The sequence below is a fragment of the Notechis scutatus genome, chromosome Z (genome assembly GCF_049901735.1).
Source record: "Notechis scutatus isolate UNSWTSFEM ecotype Mainland chromosome Z, rNotScu1.2, whole genome shotgun sequence".
NCBI lineage: Eukaryota > Metazoa > Chordata > Lepidosauria > Squamata > Elapidae > Notechis > Notechis scutatus.
The window spans coordinates 133,019,452-133,039,073 of record NC_142025.1 but is presented as its reverse complement, the minus strand read 5'-3'; the positions used below and the strand labels follow the sequence as shown (position 1 = coordinate 133,039,073).

The window sequence follows — 19,622 nt, the reverse complement described above, 5'->3', positions numbered from 1 at the left end:
ATTTGTGCTGCATTTATGCGCAAGCGACGTCTCAGCTCTGAATTCAGCTCTCTGGATTCAGCCCCAACCTGGTGCAAACTTTGCGTGTGGGTGAAAAGACTGAATTTTTGGGAGAAGCTTGTAGAGAAGAATGGTTGGCCACTCTTCTGACTTGTACAGACAAATGTTGAGAAATCTATTATTATTTTTAAACCTTGCAAGTAGAAATTTCACATAAGGGAAAGGGTGGGTCTGGACATTGGGAGGTTTTTTGTTGTTGTTGAAGGAACTAGTTTTACAAGACTGAACATCCAAAAATAGAAGTATTTGTGAATACATTGGTAACCACTGATGGCCAACCCTATTGCTTAACTTTCTCAACTACTGGTAATCTTTATGACCATATTGGGACAAAAGCTTCCATTGCTAAACAAGGCAGTTAAGTGAATCACACCCAATTTCTTTTGACAAGGAAATCATTCAGTTCTTAAATGAAGCCTGCAGTCGTTAAGTGAACCCAGCTTCTACCCCTTGACTCTGCCAGTCACAAGTGGCTGGCAAGGTCTTGATTGCAGGAAATACTTGATTGCAGGAAATACGACTTCAGCAACAGAGTGGTCAACGTCTGGAATACTCTACCCGACTCTGTAGTCTCTTCCCCAAACCCCAAAAACTTTAACCTTAGACTGTCTACTATTGACCTCACCCTCTTCCTAAGAGGTCTGTAGGGGGCGTGCATAAGCGCACCAACGTGCCTACCGTCCCTGTCCTATTGTTTCTCTTATTCTTTTATTTTTCTTATATGTACCCATTTCATGTATTCACAACTATGTATACGCTTATACTTATTATCTTGTAAACAATTGGCAAATCAAATAAATAAATAAATAAATAAGGTTGCAAATGGCAATTATATGACCCTGGGATACTGCAGCCATTTAAATTCATACTGGTTGCCAAGTGCCTGAATTTTAATAACAGTGGGTTGCTGCAATGGTCCTTAAGTGTGAGGACAGGTTGTAAGTCACCTTTTTCAGTACTGTTTTAACTTCAAACGGTCACTAAACAAATGGTTGAGGACTACCTGTAGTGAGGTGCTGGGACTTGTTCAGCAAGCTGCCGTTTAAAACCAAGCCTAGCATTTACATCTGGCAACTTTATTCTGTTCCTTTATTCTGTGCTTGGCTTATTAGCACAAACCGAAGAAAAAATATTAAATAGATCTGTGTTTCTCAAACTTGTCAACTTTTAAGACCTGTGGGTTTTAACCAACTTCTCCCCCCTCTCCTCTCCGCCAAAGCAAGTTCCTTGCCAGGAACAAAACTGGTGCAAAACAATAATAAACAATAAAAAAACAACACGCTCCTTGCTCTTCTTTCCTCTCCTTAATTTTTTCCCCCCTTTCGTCTCTGCGTCCACTTTTCCTTCCTCTTCCTTGTCAGGCCAGGTGTATTTTTAATTTTTATTTTCTGGGGTTTGGTTTTGCAAAAATTTTATTAAGTTTCCACCCAGCCCAAAGACTGATATAAAATATGCCAAGAAAAATCAAAACAAGGGCAAGCGCAGGAAGAAAAACAGGGAGAAAAAGACTAACTTTTATTAAAGAATTACTCATCAGAAGAAAAAAAAAGTTACTGTGCTCCCGGCCCTCTTTTCAACAATTATCAGCAAACACCTCCCTCCCTCTTCAGCTTTGCAAAAATCCAACCTCTCCTTTCATCCCCAAATCTAGAAATCGTGTTTCCCCCCTTTTTTTCCTACCTCAAAGCTTTAGAGCTGTTTTTCCAGTTCTAAAGGCACGTATTGTTTGGCCACATTTGCAAAGCCGCTTGGTTTTTCCCCTTTCGGAGCCGTTTTAATCCCTTGGCGCCCCGGGCTGGCTTCCTCCTGCCTGCTCCCCGCAACCCATGGCCCGCCTGCCTCTCTCCCCGCGGCCAGTAGATGGGGTCCGCCGGCGTCGCTTGCCCTCGCACGCAGCTTGCTTTTTCCTTCCTGCCTGGTTCCTGCCTTCCTGCCTTCCTTCCTTCCTCCAGCCCGTAAAGATGGACCCGCGGTGCCTCTAACAAAAGACCCCGCCAGGCACCCAGCTTTCGCCTCTCCTGCCGTCGCCGCCTCGGCCGCCGCTGCTGTTTCTCTTCCAGCTCCTGCTTGATCGGGGTTTGCACGTCTGCCGGGGAAGTGGGGGTGCTTGGCGCGTCTGCGTCCCAGGGATCCCCTTTTGTCTCCGACCGCAGCGCCCCCACCCTCGCCCCCATGCCTTGCTGAGACGCTGCGAAGCCCACCCGGGGGCGGGTGGGGGAAGGACCCCCTTCCGCACCATGGGCGCCCCCACCTTCCCCCGCTGCCATAGAGGGGCCGGCCCATCACTAGGACCCTTCTTGGGCTGAGGATTGGGTCTCTTTGCCTGCCTGGGGAAGAAAAGTTGAGAGCACCCCAAGATCTGTCTCTCAAAGCACCTTTGGGTCTCCCTTTGCACCCTGTTTATTCTCTCCCCCACTTTGCAGATCCTGAACCCCTAAACTTCACCTCCACAGTTATCCAGGCATCCTTCTTCCAATCTGTTGCCCCTCTTGTTGTGGGTGGTGTTTTTTTTTTTCATACCTCCAGATTTGATCACAGCTTCCTGTAGCCTAATAGGGCTGGTTGCCAAGATAGCTGCTTTCCCTGCACCCCCCTTTTTTATTGGGAAAGCCCCCTCCTTTTGTTTGTTGAGAAACTTTCCCCAAAGGGCACCTGTGAGTTAAGGCTGTGTGGTTCAGATGGCAGCTCTTCTTGCATAGTTCCACCACATCCTCATTTGAGGTTTTCCATCCTGTTGGAAGGGGATATTTTTGCAACCTTGGGCCTTTTGGGTCACAGAAACCCTTCTAATATTTTGTAGTGAGCGCCCCCACCCAGCATTTTCACACCTCGCTAGAAAGGCAATAGACCTCATTTTCCAATTCGTGAAGTGCTCTTCCCAAACTTCCATTTATCTAGAGAGTGCCTCCCTTGCGCCTCAGCCTCTAATTGTAGCTTGCATTTCCTGACCTGTGGATAAGATTCCCCAATTTTTTTAGGCCTCTTGATATTTCAGTAGAGCCTGGGATTTCCATCCATATCTTGGTTATGTGGTGAGATAAAATCTCAGTGCTTTGTTCTCTATTCAATATTTTTTTTAAATTAACGTAATCCCAGAAACCCTGTTTAAATGTCTTGTGGTTCCACAAAGCTCACCTATTAAGAGAAAGATGTTATACAACATTTCTGCTCTTTTCCTATAGATTTTCGAGCCTTCACATCTATTCTTTAGTCATTCTCTTTTTGTTTAATGTAAGTACAATATTCCAATTTTTTCTGTGCATTCTGTCAAAAACGCACCTTCTTAGAAATCATTCACTGATGTCTCCCACATCAGAGATTTGGTTAGAGAACTGATGGTCATCAGTTGCTCTGTCACCCCCACTTTCAGACAAGGTGTACACAATCCCTAAAAAAAACCACCATATCAGACTATCCCAAAATATAATTTACTCTGCTATAAATTTAAAATAAGCCAAGATACCTCTTTTCTTTTTAAGATTTTTTTAAAAACCTTAAGGGAAAAAAATATTACTGTACTCGTATAAAGACACTCCTTTGCTGGAGCACACAATTTTGCATGCGTTTATTTTGCTGGTGAGATTTGCCCTAATAAGCCAGGTATTTTCCGCTGAATATTTCTCAAATCTCACTTTTGCAAACCACAACTGATTTGAATTCCAGAGGGCTGTTTTGCTCCTCTTGCAGTCTTGTCCAAAATCAGTGTCTCTTCCACCCACCTAATTTGTCTGATGGCTTTCCAAGACCCCAACCATCCACTTCAAGCTCAGCTTTGTAGCAATGTTTTTGGGGCATTGACGGGGTTAATCCAGCCACCTTTAGCTGCTGGGCTAGGTGGGGGCCAGAAATATTATTGCAATAATGGGGTACAGATAGGTCCCCCCCAGCAACAGCAGACAACGCTTGGCAATGCGATGATGGTGGACCCAGAACCAGATCGACCCATCGGTTATGGTGCTTTTGGTGTGGTATGGTGAGTGCGGAGTTATTTACTGCCATATAACGATAGAGAAGGATGAAGGTGGAGACAGGAAAAGGATTGGAAGTACAGGTAGTTACAATCCCAATTCGATCCAGGATTTCCATTGCTAATCAAAATGGTTGTTAAGAGAGTAACCACCTGATTTCTCAAGTTTTTTTTCCTGGTTGTTAAGTGAATTATGGAGTTGTTAAGCAAATCTGGTTTCCTGCATTGGCTTTGCTTATCAGAAGTCAGCTGGGAAGGTTGCATGGGATGATCACATGACCCTGGGACACTGCAACCATTGTAAATGCAAATTGGTTACCAGGTGCCTGAAGTTTGATCACATGACCATGGGGGTGCTGCAACACTCATAAGTGCGAGGATTGGTCATAAGTAACTTTTTTCAGCGCTTTTGTAACTTCGAACAGTCCCTAAACAAGGACTACCTATAAATCATAATTGGGTGTTTAAAAATATTTTTTTATTAAAGAGATTTTTAGGATAAAAACAGTACACATTTTAGAGAAGAAATAGAGAAAAATAATGCATTGTAAAATAAAGGAAATGGGGAAAGAAAATAGGGGGGAAAAAGTAAAATTGTTTTCCAAGATCTTAAAATGCATTTATCTTTGTCCTCTCTCTAAAATTACATTATGGTTGCTTCCTTTCTCTGGTCTAGCCTTTCTAACCACCTAAAAGTAAATTGTAAGTGGAAAGATATTTTTCTTCCTGCAGGTCTGTGACAGATCCTCGGGATGGGTCGCGAGTTGCACTCAAAAAGATGCCCAATGTTTTCCAGAACTTGGTCTCTTGCAAACGGGTCTTCAGAGAATTGAGAATGCTCTGTTACTTCAAGCATGACAATGTGAGTGTGGAACAGTGTGCGGAGCTGCTTCGGGGCCAGAGGTGGCCCTTCCTTCCATAGCACCCTGGATTTGGGTTAGGTTTTCTCAGGTTTAGGAATGTGCATTGTGGAACTGTGTAGGCATATCTTGATTTTTCAATCATTCTTGCTTCTTTTAGGATTTTTAACATTTTATATACCATTTTTACATTCTAATAATATGTACACTGCCCAGAGTCCCTCTGCGAGAAAAATAAGCGGTTTCAAAATAGTGCTTGGTTGTCTTCTTGCAAACGTTTCATTCTGAGATGGTATAAGATCTCTTGCCTTGGGCAGGGGGTTGGACTAAATGATCTCTAAGGTCCCTTCCAGCCTTATGATTCTAAGATTATGACATTCCTCAACTAGGTAACATCATCACAATGATCAGATAACATCTGATGATGTTACCTAGTTGGGTAATGAAACATCTGCAAGAAAGCAACCAAGCTCAGAGAGCACCATGGACCCCACAGTTGCAGTGTGAGCTACAAATATTTTTTATCGGTTTCAACATTTGATTAAATAAGTATAAAGTGGTGACTCCAGGCAGATTATAGTGGAGAGGCAGCAACAAGAGCAGTTGATCACACATATAGTGACACTGGATATGTTTTTTATTCAAGTCAGTGAAACCATGCAGTTCAACTCATATCCCAAAAGCGACTCCAGAATGTTGGATTTCCACAAGCTTCTTTATTGGGCAGTTGAACAGGAATGGACAAGAAGAAAAGCATTAGAGCGATATAATTTGGTGAGAAGCAGTAGAAGGAGATGGCCTCTCCTGGTCCTCTTGATCCAGGCAGGGCCTTGTAACTCAAGCTCTGAATGGAGTAGGCCAGAATTAATGGTGGCCTTGCTCCCTGGTGTGAAGAAGCTGGGAAAGGGCAGTTTTACCTCAGGAATGCGTACAAACTGATGATGTGTAGGAAAGAAGGACGTTTGATGAAGGGTCCCTTGTATTGATAGAGTCATTGCAGGTGTGGGTGGCAGGGCCGACCCTATTATTAGACAAACTCTGCAGGCTGCTCTTACCAGCTAAGTTTCAGTCCTGTTTCCGAGTAGCTACATTATTAGTTGCTGTTGTCCTATTTTTATTACTAGGAGGGGGCGAGTGATACATTAGGCTTGATAGCTTGTCACACCAAAACACCATATTACAGTATAGCTGTTGGGTCCCATCACTGGTTTCTTATTTGTGATAGTATACAGGTAGTCGTCAACTTATGACCACAATTGAGCCCAACATTTATGTTGTTAAGTGAGTTTTGCCCAATTTTACGACTTTTCTTGCCACATTTGTTAAGCGAATCACTACAGAGGCTAAATTTGTACCACGGTTGTTAAGTGAATCTGGCTTCCCTGTTGACTTTGCTTGTCAGAGGGTTGCAAAAGGCGGTCGCATGACTCCAGGACACTGCAACCGTCATAAATATGAATCAGTTGTCAAGCATCCGAATGTAAATCACATAGCCATGGTAATGCTACAAAGGTCATAAATTGAAAAATAGTCATAAGTCATTTTTTTTCAGTGAAGTAACTTTGAACAGTCATTAAATAAACTGTTGTAAGTTGAGAACTACTTGTATTTTCAGAATTTGGTTTCTTTTTCTCTTCAGGTCCTCTCAGCACTGGATATCCTCCAACCTCCACAAATTGACTGTTTTGAGGAAATGTATCCTTCATTCCACCTGTAGCTAAGTTATTTTCTTATTATTTTCCCTACTCTTCTGATGTTCCATTTTGTGCTATCTTTATGTTTCGTTGCTTTTCCCCCCCTCACTACATGTTACATGTGAGGAGAGGAAGTGAAATATTTCTTGATTATTCTTGCTTTTCTTAAGTCTGGTTTGATCCTTTTTTTTCCTTTAGTATATTTGTGTTTGGTTTGGTTTGATTTTTCTCTTCTCGCCTTTTTAAAATTTCCTTCATTTATGTACTGTGTTGGATTTCCCCCCGTTATTTTTTTCATGCAATTATTTTGTACTTTTTTGAGGTTGTCCTTGCCACCGTTCCTTGCCAAATTTCTCAGCCTGTTTCAGCTATTTTCAAATGATCCAAGTTTATCTTGCCCCAATTTGTATGCAATATTTACTCATCTGAAAATGATTGAATGGTTCACTAGCTTTGCTCCAGTCTTTGAGGTCAACTGCAGCATAATATTCAAGGTAGGTTTTTCTATGGGATTGAAAATGCTAGGGAATCTGAATGCTCACTCCTCTAAGCCAGATGTCCACAGCCTTTGGATACCGATAGGTACACTTTCTATTTTAAGTCTTTCAATAGCTGGCATAGAGGGCCCCTTGTTTACACAAAGGCAAGCAGGGGAAGCTGCTCTCCCTTCATTCTTTCAAAACTTTGAAGATGTTCTACACCAGTCTAAGTTCCTCTGTTGTGTGTGGGCAGCTGAACAATCTTCCCATAAAGCATTACATCAAGGCCTTCCTCTACTATGAGCCTCTTGAGGTCTGGTAGAGGACCCAGAGGCTTTCTTAGAAACTATGGTAGGACTTTGTTCTGGAGCCTGCTAGCTTCCAGTTTAATTTCTTTGGATAGTAAGTACATGAATCTAACAGAATTTGAGGTGGGCATGGAACCTGATGGACATCAAGGCCTGTGGGGTATGGATATCATACTGGAGACTGAGATGCTTGCTTTCTATATAATGAAGAGTAATGAGAATGGATGGTCAGGGATGGTCTCACAGTGGAATCCTTGATGTTGTTTGAGCTTGGTTATTTGCTCAGAGAGCACCAAGCTCTGTTTTCAAGCTCAGAGAGCATCAATGATTCCACGATTCAGTTTTGAACTACAAATATTCTGTTGTAATGGTCTAATTGTCCCTGCCTCATCTCTATGTGTCTATGTTGCAGCACCTTGATAGGACTGTCATATCTTACGGTAATGTTTCTGCTCAACTTCACTTCCTCTCTCCTTTTCTATTTATTACTAAAGGTTATGATTCTATTCTTTTAACGTCAGCAGTCAACAACAAAAATTTGTTACGTTTATTGGTTCAATTTATATGCTGTTCATCTCATTAACAAACAATTCTGGGTGGCTTGCAAATATCAATGCTCACAGAAGCCACTACATCAGGTATCACTGCTTGATTGTTGTTGTTGTTGTTTTAATTGTTAAGAATACTCTAATCTTTTCACAGTCCTCCATTAGAGTATGTGGTGAGATTGTCAAAAATTCATAAAATTTGAGTGTCATTTGTGGGTAGGAAATACCTCATCTTGAGATTGTGCAGTGGTATCTAATACTAGAAAAGATTTCTTATGCTTATTTTATCTTCACTTTTGTCTTGTTTTAGTTTCCTTGCAACTATGATAAGGAGTTTTCATACTGATTTTTAAAAATTCGTAGTAATAGTTACATTTAGTCCATTCTCACATGTGTTTCTTGTCTCAATTATCTGCATTGTTCTGTTTTGGAGATGCTTTTCATGTTTTCTAGTTCTTTTTGATTTATGCCAGTCTTCCTTTAGTTTTGTGTTCTCCAAAATTGATGCAAATTGACATCCCAGCCCATGTATAGAGTAATAGGTTAGGGATGGCTGATCTGTATAATAATTTTCTTTCTTTCTTGTTTATTTTTTATTTTACTTTGTCCATGCCCTTTGAAATTTGTGCCTCCTAATTCTGTTGGAACCTGTTGGTTTTATAAAATGGTGGAAAAGTAATTTTTCGTTTTTATTTACAATGGGAAGAGCTGGGTATTCAGATGACCTCCATTCCCCATCACCCTCCTTAACAATGACCATCAGTTATGTTATCACTGAATTGATGCAAAGTGACCTTCACAAAGTAATCGTTTCTCCACAACCGCTCAGTTCCGATCATATCAAGGTCTTTTTGTATCAGATCCTCAGGGGTAAGTCTGACATGCAAATGCCATAAATTGGGAACTATCCATTTGGGCAAAGTTCTTTATTTAGATTCAATATTCATGTAGAAGAGAGGAGCTATCTGGTTTGGGAACCATATAACACGACAGGGATTGTAATTCAGAAGAAGAATGTGAACAAGTAGGACAATGTCTATACAGAGTTGACAGGCTGATGCATAGCTGGTAATTGTAGAATCACTGTTCCAAGTTAGAAGATTCCATAGCTCAATTGGTGATAAATTTGTGGCTGCCAGAACTTAATCAAGATTAGGAATAATTGAAGGGGTTGAAAAGCGAGGATGGGAATAATCGGAGGAATGGAAGATAAGTCTTTTGAAGAATCAAAGAGAGTAAAGGGTATTTATTCTACATAGTCTCAAAGGGGAGACTGGATCTCAGGGGCTTCAAGTCCCATGAAGAAGACAATTCATTGATAGGATGCTATCTGTCTAATGCTTTCACAGTTGAGTGGTTGGCCAAATGAAGTATTTGGAGGAGTGTTGAGATCTTCCTTGTTGCATGTCTTTGAATTGGGATGGAGAGCCATGGGGCAGAGATCGAGTGGGGGTTTGATGAGATGACCAAACAACTTGTATTTCTGTTGTACCTCGTGAAGGATCTCTTCCATATGTCCTCTAACATTTTCTACTCTCATGTTGATCCACTTTCTTATGCCCTTTTCTCCTGCCTCTTTCCTTTGCCTTTCTTAACTGTCCTGTTGTACTTCATTCACTTTAATAGTTTTCCTCCCCTTTTTCCTTCTTTTCTGACATTTCTGACACAGTTGCAATTCTATAAAATAAATCAGAGAAAGTTGATCACTGGCAACAACAGCTCTGAAACAAATAGCTTATTTTCAGAGTTTCAGAATCATGTGATTTAGCAGGCTAATACCTTAGAAAAGAAAAGGAGTGTCCCTTCTACATTTATCAAAAGTTAAGGAAATGAATTTAGAGTTAATTTTAACCCTAAGCTCAGCATTTTGGCAATAGTACAGAACTTACATAGAAGTTTAATTTTGAAAACCATGTTGATAATACATAGCTAAACGTCTGGAGATTTTCAGTCATCCAGGTCATAGTTGTCCTAAAGATGCTTTTTCAAGAGGAAACTGGACTTCCTTTGTTTTTCCTTGAAGATGTTTTGCTTCTCATCCAAGAAGTTTCTTCTTGGATGAGAAGCGAAAACATCTTCCAAGAAAAAACAGAAAGTCCAATTGCCTCTTGAAAAAGCACCTTTGTGATATGTTGATAATGGAAGGAAGGGTTTAATTTTACTTTTAATTTTTATTGCGTCTGTTGACTTCAATTAAGTTTGGGAACACCCAGTGTGTTTTTTCCCTCTCCTCACTTCTGCAGGGCTAAAATATTTGCACTCTGCTGGTGTCCTTCATCGGGACATCAAGCCTGGGAATCTGCTGGTCAATAGCAACTGTGTCCTCAAGGTAATTCATCCTTGTAGCCAATCCAGGAAGCTTTCAAGATAGCCACCTCCAAGGAGAGTCTGACATCCAGCAGTTTTAGCTATGACGGCCAAAGATTAAACGTTTTGTTGCACACCCTCCCATTCCAGCCACTATGAATCATACTACTATGCTAAGCATAGGGATGCTAGGTGTATAAATATGTGTATGGGTGTGATAAAGCTATAAGATGTCAAGTGTGGTGTTGTGCTCAAAGCCATCAGTGGTGACATTGCCCACCGTGCTGCAGATTTTAACAACGTACCTTCAATAATTCCCTGTCTTTTCGCCTTGCAGCTGATATAGCCGCAGCCACCAAATTGCTATTTTTGATGTGACAAAAGAAGGAAATTATTAACCATGCAAGAAGAGATCAAACGGGTTGTATTTAATTTAATTTAATGCGATGTGCTACAGTTTCAGATATAAAAACATGTATTTATGCATAGGTAGTCCTTGACCTAAAACTACCTGCCCATTATGATCCTAAGTTGTGACGGTCATTTAAGTGAGGCAACCTTGTGATCTTACTTAACGATCCCACCTCTGATCTCCTTCAGGTAGTCATTAAATGGGCCACTGGGGGCCATTCAGGTGGGGGAGAAAACCTAGCATAGGCCTAGGAAAACCTAGCGCAGGCCCAGGCTCACCTACCCCAGTCTTGTAGGGCCGTGCTCATCTTCTGAGACACCCTATGGTCTGCTTCCACCCCTTGATAACCCCATAGACCTTGGGTCTGCTTCCCCTACCTCTCCTCCCTGCCCCCCTCTGGTTCCTCACAAGCATGAGGTTCCCTAATACCGGCCAGGGAATTCTGGGAGTTGAAGTCCACACATCTTAAAAGTTGCCAGGGTTGAGAAATACTAGCCTAGAGCCACCCACTCAGCTCCCATTTTAGAATGCACCTGAATTAATATCATTCAGTGGCATTGAAAGAATATTGATTCCCAGAAGGAGCAGCAGACTGTAGAGAAAACTAGGCCTAGGAGTTTTATTTCTCTAGAAGCTTCCACCGGATTGACCACACCTTTTCATCTTTCTTTCAGATCTGCGATTTTGGTTTGGCCCGGGTAGAGGAACCAGATGAGTCCCAGCACATGACTCAAGAGGTGGTTACCCAATATTACCGGGCTCCTGAAATCCTGATGGGCAGCAGGCATTATGGACGTCCAATTGATATTTGGTCCGTGGGCTGCATTTTCGCCGAACTCCTCGGCAGGCGCATCCTCTTTCAGTCCCAGAGCCCAATTCAGCAGGTATTTCAACAGGCTTTGAAGAAAGACTTGTGAGAGTGTGTGGTTGCAGAAGGCATGAAAGAACACCACGTGGTTCCACAAAATGTCCACTACATGACACCGAAAAAGCAACTTAACTTTCTTCTTTTCTTTCTCTCTCCATTTCTTCTTCTTCTCTTCTTCCTTCGATCTGTGGGTGGCAGTTGGACCTGATTACGGATCTCCTGGGGACTCCTCCCGTGGCTGCTCTCCGTTCGGCCTGCGAGGGGGCCCGTGCCCATATCCTGCGTGGCAGTCACAAGCCGGTGAGTACCACCCAGGCTGGGAAGGTAAGAGTTGTGGGGGCAAAGGAAGCCTCTTAACCACTTTGATTTTTTCTTCTTCTAGCCATCGTTGTCTGTCCTTTACATGCTCTCTGGAGAAGCAACCCACGAAGCTGTGCATTTGCTCTGCCGGATGTTGGTCTTTGATCCAGTGAGTTGGCAATGTAGTCCAAGAAAAATTTAAGACCCCAGTCAAGTTGTCTCTTTTCCCTGTCTCTTCTTTCTCTCACACACATATATTCACCTCACTGTTATTGATCCGGTTGTTAGGAGCATAAATTGAAGACATAGAGATAAACCATCAGATATGCAGATATGATAGAAACAGTGCATACCCTGTTTCTCCAACAATACGGCCTCCCCCAATAGGAAGTCCCAGCATGTTTTATAGGCATGAAATGAAATTAAGCCCCTCCCCCCAAATTAAGGCCTATATTAAAACATGCAAAATGGGGGGAATGGTGGGGGGGCTTGCCATTAGGAAGTACTTTTGTTGCACACATGGATATGGTGCTCCCTGCGTTGACCCCGATACGAAGAGCCCCACCAACGCTGAGGTCAACATCCAAGCCGTCGCCGCCTGCCCGAAGATGCAAAGGGGGGGGGGAATTAAGTCACCCCCGAAAAGACGGCCTAGCCATTTTTTCGGGGCTCAAAAAAAAAATAAGACCCGGCCTTATTATATGAGAAACACGGTAGGTAGTCCTCGACTTAACAGCAGTTCATTTAGTGACCGTTTGAGGTTGCAACAGTACTGGAAAAAAGTGACTTATGGCCATTTTTCAAACTTAGGACTATTGCGATCAAAATACAGGTGTTGGCAACTGACTCATACATATGACAGTTGCAGTGTCCCAAGGTTATGCGATCCCCTTTTGCAACCTTCTGACAAACAAAGTTAATGGAGAAGCTAGATTTACTTAAAAAAAACAGTCCTATCAACTTAACAACTTCAGCTGATTCACTTAACAAATGTGGCAAAAAAGGTAGTAAAATGGGGCAAAATTCACTTAACAAATGTCTCACCTAGGCACGGAAATATTGGGTTCAATTATGGTCATAAATTGAGGACTACCTGTGTATCCACTCCTCTTTTAGTGGCAATCTCAGTTAGCAATCATTTGCCGATATGATCGTATTAAAAATTTCAGACCATCTCACGCATTTATGATCAAATTTTGTGTGCCTTAGGGTAGCATACACTGAAATGAGAATAACGGTGATAAGAAATAAGAATAAGGGGCAATGAAAAAGACGCGTTTCTATGCAAAACCAGGCATTGAGTTGAGATTTCATAACTGGTTGACCTATAAACCAGTGTTTCTCAACATTAGCAACTTTAAGAGGTGTGGATTTCAGCTCTCAGAATTCTCCAGTCAGCATGTTGAAAAACACTGTTGTACAGATAGTCCTCAACTTGGGACCGGTCCCAAAGGTGCTTTTTCAAGCGGCAACTGGACTTTCTCATTTTTTCTTTGAAGACATTTCACTTCTCATCCAAGAAGTTTCTTCAGCTCTAACTGGATGGTGGGGAATATAAAGATTTATGTTCCTTGCAGACAGCTGGTCATTTGCATCCTTTTAGAGGGTTGTTGAGGCTACTTGGAGATTATCTGTCCCCAGGATCACCTGAGTAGTGCTAATGGTTCATGTAGTCTGCATTTTTTCTGGAAATGTGCTCATACTCCCACACCATTTGGTTACTCGGGTGATCCTGAGAACACAAATAAACCTCCAAGTGGCCTTAATGACTGGCTAAAAGGATGCAAATGACCAGCTGTCTGCAAGGAATATAAATCATTCCCCACTGTCCAGTCAGAAGTGAAGAAGTGAAACATCTTCAAAGAAAAACAAGAAAGTCCAATTGCCTCTTTAAAAGGCACCTTTAAGACAACCATGACCTGGGTGTCTAAGAATCTCTACAAACCTTTAAAACTCAGCAACCGTTCAAAGCTATGACCTACCAGAAAAAAGGGATTTATGATGCAGATCTGAAGTTCTGATGGTTCCTCAGTGCCACCACAGTCATGTGACTGCACTTTGGACACCCAGCAACATGGCTACACTTACCGCTGTTTGCATTGTTCCAATGGTCACATGACTGCATGTTAGGATGGTTTTGTCAAAAAACAACACTTGCTTTCTGATTTCGGCACAGACAAGCCATAGCGAACAATGGATTTACTCAACGCCCATGGCGTTCTCTTAATAAGCGCCACAAAAAGTAGTAAAGGCTGGTCATGTGAGTGGCCCACTTTACAACTGTTAAGACTTATGTCTGTAATTGGAAGGCTCCAATAACAGTCATAACTCAAGGACTACCTGTATACAAGAGTTCTCTCAGCGGGACTTTGTGGATGATGCTGTCCTTCCTTCCGCAGGCCAAGCGGATCTCTGCCAAGGATGCCCTTTCTCATCCTTACTTAGATGAGGGGCGACTGAGATATCACACCTGTATGTGCACTTGCTGCTTTTCGGTCTCCTCCGGCCGCATTTATACTAGTGACTTTGAACCCCGGGCCGACCCCAAATTTGATGGCTCTTACGAAAAGAACCTCGCTTCTGTCTGGCAGGTCAAAGGTAATTGATCAAGTACAAACCTTGGGGTGTTCAGAAAGCTCCATGATAAACGTAGTGGTGGCACGGTGGTTAGAATGCAATGTTGCAGGCTAATTCTGCCTACTGTCAGCAGTTTGATCCTGACCGACTCAAGGTTGACTTAGCCTTCCATCCTTCTGAGGTGGGTAAAATTGAGGACCCAGATTTTTTTGGTGGTAATATGGTGACCCTGTAAACCGCTTTGAGAGGGCTGTAAAGCACTATGAAGCCTAAGCGCTACTGCTATTCTTAAGTCACTAATTTAGGAGCTAAATATTGATCTTAATTGTCCTACATACATGAGGGCAATTAATCCACATAATTCTTCCATGAATTCCACCAGACTTTGGGATTTAAACCTTTGGTCTGATTTTTTTTGGGTTGTCTCAGTTCTTCCCATATTCTGTGTTTTTGGTATCATCTTAACATAATTATGGAGAAGTCACTGCTTTGTGTTACTTCATCCTAAAAAGCACATCCCATTTGGGTCGCTGAATCTCCCAATTCTCCTGTGCAACCACATAGCACTAATGGCTTCTATTCATTGTGGAGGAGGAAGAGATTTCCAAAGAGGTGATGAAGACTTTGCAGTAGTAGGGATTTATCCGAACCTGCAGGTGGAGTTAGAAGTCAGAGGTCCCCAAACTCAACAATGTTAAAACTTGTGGACTTCAACTCCCAGAATTCCTCAGCCAGCATAGTTGGCTGAGGAATTCTGGGAGGTGAAGTCCACAAGTCTTAACGTTGCCAAGTTTGGGGGCCCCTGTTATAAATGTACACGGGGCAAGTCCCTTGGGTGGCAAGCTATCCGAAGGTGTGATTCTGTTGTGATTCACTGCTGCTATTATCCCAAATAGTTGTAATGGCCTTGGCTTGCCTGAGTTAGGAGAAGCAGAATGAAAATACATAGAAAAATAGAGGAGAAGAAAAGAGAGAGATATATTACACAAATCAGGGCTGCAGATTTGCAAAGATTTTGGGGGGGAGGGGATTTTTGTGGCTCTGATGGTGACCAAATAAAAATGAACTCTTTTTTTCAGAACTGGTGCACAGGTTTATCTTGGAGCAGCAGCATGGGAAACGGGTCCCCCTTTGTATCAACCCCCAGTCAGCTGCCTTCAAAACCTTCATCCGGTAAGTCTCTGAAATTGGTGGCTCGTTGTATCGTCCCCCAAACCAGCAAGTTTGTGGTTCTGCCTTTACAGAAGGAGAGAGAGGAGGTAGTGCAGGCAGTTCTGACTTACAACAGTTCGTTTAGTGACAACAGTACTGAAAAATGGCCATTTTTCACAGTTATGGCCTTTGCATGTGATCAAAATCTAGAAAGAGTGTAGAGAAGAGCAACAAAGATGATCAGGGGGACTGGAGGCTAAAACCTATGAAGAACGGTTGCAGGAAGTGGGTATGTCTAGTTTAATGAGAAAAAGGACTAGGGGTGACATGATAGAGCAGTGTTCCAATATCTCAGGGGCTGCCCACAAAGAAGAGGGAGTCAAGCTATTCTCCAAAGCCCCTGAGGGCAGGACAAGAAGCAGTGGGTGGAAACGAATCAAGGTGCAACCCAGAACTAAGGAGGAATTTCCTGACAGTTAGAACAATTAACCAGTGGAACAACTTGCCTCCAGAAGTTGTGAATGCTCCAACACTGGAAGTTTCTAAGAAGAGACTGGACAAACCATTTCTCTTAAGTAGTATAGGGTTTCCTGCCTAAGTAGGGGGTTGGACTAGAAGACCTCCAAGGTCCCTTACAACTCTGTTATTTTATTCTATCCTATTCTAAATTCAGATGCTTGGCAACTAGTTCATATTTATGACCCTTGCTGTGTCCCAAGGTGATGGGATTGCCTTTTGCGACTTTTTAACAAATGGGGAACCCAGTTTTACTCAGCAACCGGCTTAGTAACTTATCAACTGCAATGATTCACGTAAACAACTGCGGCAAGAAAGGTCGTAAAACGGGGCGGAACTCACTTAACAAATGTCTCACTTAACAGCAGAAATTTGGGGCTCGGTTGTGGTCGTAAGTTGAGAACTTGCCTGTCATATTTCTCTCCCCCGGCAGCTCCACCGCATGGCATTCTTCCAAGGTGTCCAAAAAAGAAGAGAGATGAAGCTGCTTCTTGGATGGCCATGACGGAAGAAGAAAAGAAAGACAGCAGTAGATGGACAGAAGACGCAAGGGGGTTGGCATTGCTGCTGGCAGCTGAGAGAGGAAAAGGAGGCAGAGGCGCTGCTCTTCACCTTGCACTCTTGAATATTTTGACTCACAGACAGATGCATTTGGGAAAGAGGGAGGGAGAGAAATGTCTGGGTCATTATTACTGATATTTGGAAGTGGACAAATTGGGGAAGGGATTCCCTACCACCACCACTGGTGGATGTGTTTTCCTTTCCTGTGTTCCTGTACTGCACTGGAAAACTTTGGGTTGTAGGCATTGTCTTTGTGAATTCTTTCCCTTCCTCCCCGGCTCTGCACCAATATTTTCCTCTCCTTATACATATGGGGTCCTATCTGGCTTCCTCCGAAAAAGGGGTGGCCAGGTTGGAATGAAAAGAAGCTTATTCTTGAAATGAGAGGTGCCTGTTCTTTCTGTTTCAAAGAATCTCCCCCCTACACAAAGACTCTGTGTTTCTCAGCCGTGTCTACTTAGCATGGCTGGCTAAGGAATTCTGACAGTTGAATTCCAACCATTTTAAAGTGAACAAGGTTAAGAAACACTGCCTTAGACTAAGGATAGATGAGGTTTTCCCCCCAAATCCCCTTCCCCTTGAAAGATTTCTTAAATAGCGATTGGCGGTAGAAATAAATAAGGCTCAATTTTCCAAATCTACCACATTTCTTGCAACCAGGGACTGCATTTTTGAGTCCTTGTCTTTGGTCTCCGGGAGCTGCTGGGAAACCATGTGGTGTCCTTAAACCTGTCTTACACAGGTTAAAAAAAAAAACCCCACACAACGTATTTGGGATAAGATGCTAAATATTTCTTTGGTGTGTACTTTTGGCCTACCTGCTTTCCAGGTTTTCCCTTGTTCCCAGCATGGACACCTTCTAAGTAGTTGGAGGCCCTGACGCATTTCTGCTGTATTTTCAGAAAGTGCTTCTTTTCTTTAAAAAATACATGGCGTTTTCAGAAAAATTGAGGTTTTGGCCTTGATGATGGATGTGGAATGCTTGTTATGTTCACCCTCATCCCTCTTATCTTTCCTGCCTGCAGCCAGCTCAACCTCCTTCCTTGATTCAATGTATTCCTCCATTAATTTCACTACCACCTCCTTCAAAAAATCTACCTCTTTTCTCCTAGTGGGTGTCACGTGTGCATGTGTTTGGGATATTTGTGTTATTAATTTTGTATTTTTATTTTGTTGGTGGTTGATTATTTCTTTACTTGGCTGGTGTTTCATCTCTTTTTGTCAATGACCCATTATTAATTTATGATCAGAGCAGTTTATATACTAGTTTAAATCCCGAATGTGTGCATATATTTCTTCCTTGTGTCTGGGGGAAAAAACGCATGGGGGGGAGGGGCAAAGCACCAATAACATAGAACCAATAACCTGGAAACTTGAACTGTCTTTGGCTGTAATAACCCCCTTCCTTAATTTAATTGTGCTCCATAGTAGCTGAATTAAATTTATGCTGTATATTTTTCTCCTGTAGTGGATTTGGTTTGTCTCTGTGACTTTTTTCCCTTTGGGTGGGATCAGCTGTTCTCACTGCTGAGCAGTGGAAAAGCTGTCACCTGAGTTAAAACTAAGTCTGATAGGAGGAAGTGCTTTGCTCTCAGCCGACAACTCAGAATGGGTGCGCCCAGGAAGTGATGTGACTTGCTGTGTATCCCACATCCTTTCCTCCACTGTTGTCAAAGGCAAATCAAGGGTATGACGCTCTTTGGAGGCCAATATGCTTGAATACTGAAGACAGATATCCAGCACAATTTCCAACATCTGAGGTTAGAATTTGTTTTTCCTCCCTTTGTTACAACTTCTCTTTTTGCCTCCCTTTCTTCCACCCGTCCCTCCCGGTCCCTTAAGCCCCCTCTCCTATGCCTCTGAGCTGAAAGCAAACCTCACATTTCTTCCCTGGTATCCTATGTTGGGCTGGGATTACAGCTTCAGACTTCTCAGCTATCATCTGAAGGGAAAGTAGTATAACTTTACAGAGAAGAAAAGAGAGACGGCTAGCTTTAGACCCTGCCTTAAATGCTGTTCTTTTGGACTTGTGTTGTTATGGTGACTAATCCCATCTTTCTTTTGAAAAACTCTCCATTTAGCCTTGTTTGATAAATTAAGGGCAATCTACTTTGTTGGAGGCTATTTGAGGATGGGCCTTCCTAATTATTCTTCAGTTTTTTTAATGCTACCATGGCAAATTTGGACCTAAAGCAAGGGTCTTCAACTTGGCAAGTTTAAGACTTGTGGACTTCAACTCCCAGAATTCCTGAGCTAACATGACTGGAGGAAGAATTCTGGGAGCTGAAGTCCACAAGTCTTAAAGCTGTCAAGTTTGAAGATCCCTGACCTAAAAGTAAAAGATACAACAACCTTCTTCAACCTTCTATTCAGATATTTTGGCCTATATATTCCTGCTGAAGAGTAATAGCTATGTAGCAACTTGAGTTAATTTGAAAAAGTACTTTGGAGAACATTTGTAGCCACAAATATAGTGCTTGTCTGTAATTCTTTAAAGCAGCCATGTCTTCTGGGATCTTACAACTGCCCTCTGCAGCTGATATGACATCCCAGGAAAAGATACGGTTGCTTTAAAGAGTTGCAGACATGTGCTATATTTGGTATATATATCCAAAGTAATACACAGCCCTAATATTGAAATAGTACAGACAGGAGAAAACTGTCCCGGGAGAAGATACAATCAGGGCTTCGAAGAACTGTACAAAGGATTGGGATTTGCAAGGCAGAGTTCTTGTATTCTAGCCTTTTTCAGTCATGTGTCTTTCAAATGTCTTTAGGCTACAATTCACAGAATTTCTAGCTGATGATAATTATAACAGCTGAGTATTTGGAGAGCTTATCCTACACATCTGGAGAGCATCAAGTTAGTACTGATATAAGCCATTGCACTTAAAAGAGTTTTGTTGGGCTGCCAATTATGAGCTGTTCTTGAGTTGTTAGGCTAAGTTTGCACAACACTCTCACATCCCTCAGTTGCGTCAAAGATTGCTAACTCTTTCATAAGTTCTCTGAC

The 19,622-nt window shown here is 42.3% G+C and overlaps 1 protein-coding gene across 1 annotated transcript; it reads left to right on the top strand.

Annotated features, from left to right (window-relative positions):
* Window positions 1–1,966: 1,966 nt before the first annotated feature.
* On the top strand, window positions 1,967–18,068 carry LOC113421730 (serine/threonine-protein kinase NLK2-like). The gene is made up of 11 exons (XM_026682291.2): window positions 1,967–4,033; window positions 4,760–4,889; window positions 6,527–6,582; window positions 8,680–8,786; window positions 10,160–10,245; window positions 11,310–11,519; window positions 11,702–11,803; window positions 11,886–11,972; window positions 14,203–14,401; window positions 15,460–15,553; window positions 16,482–18,068. Exons 1-11 carry the CDS (start codon window positions 3,792–3,794, stop codon window positions 16,528–16,530), a joined length of 1,362 nt encoding a protein of 453 aa, XP_026538076.1. The 5' UTR covers window positions 1,967–3,791; the 3' UTR covers window positions 16,531–18,068.
* Window positions 18,069–19,622: the final 1,554 nt, after the last annotated feature.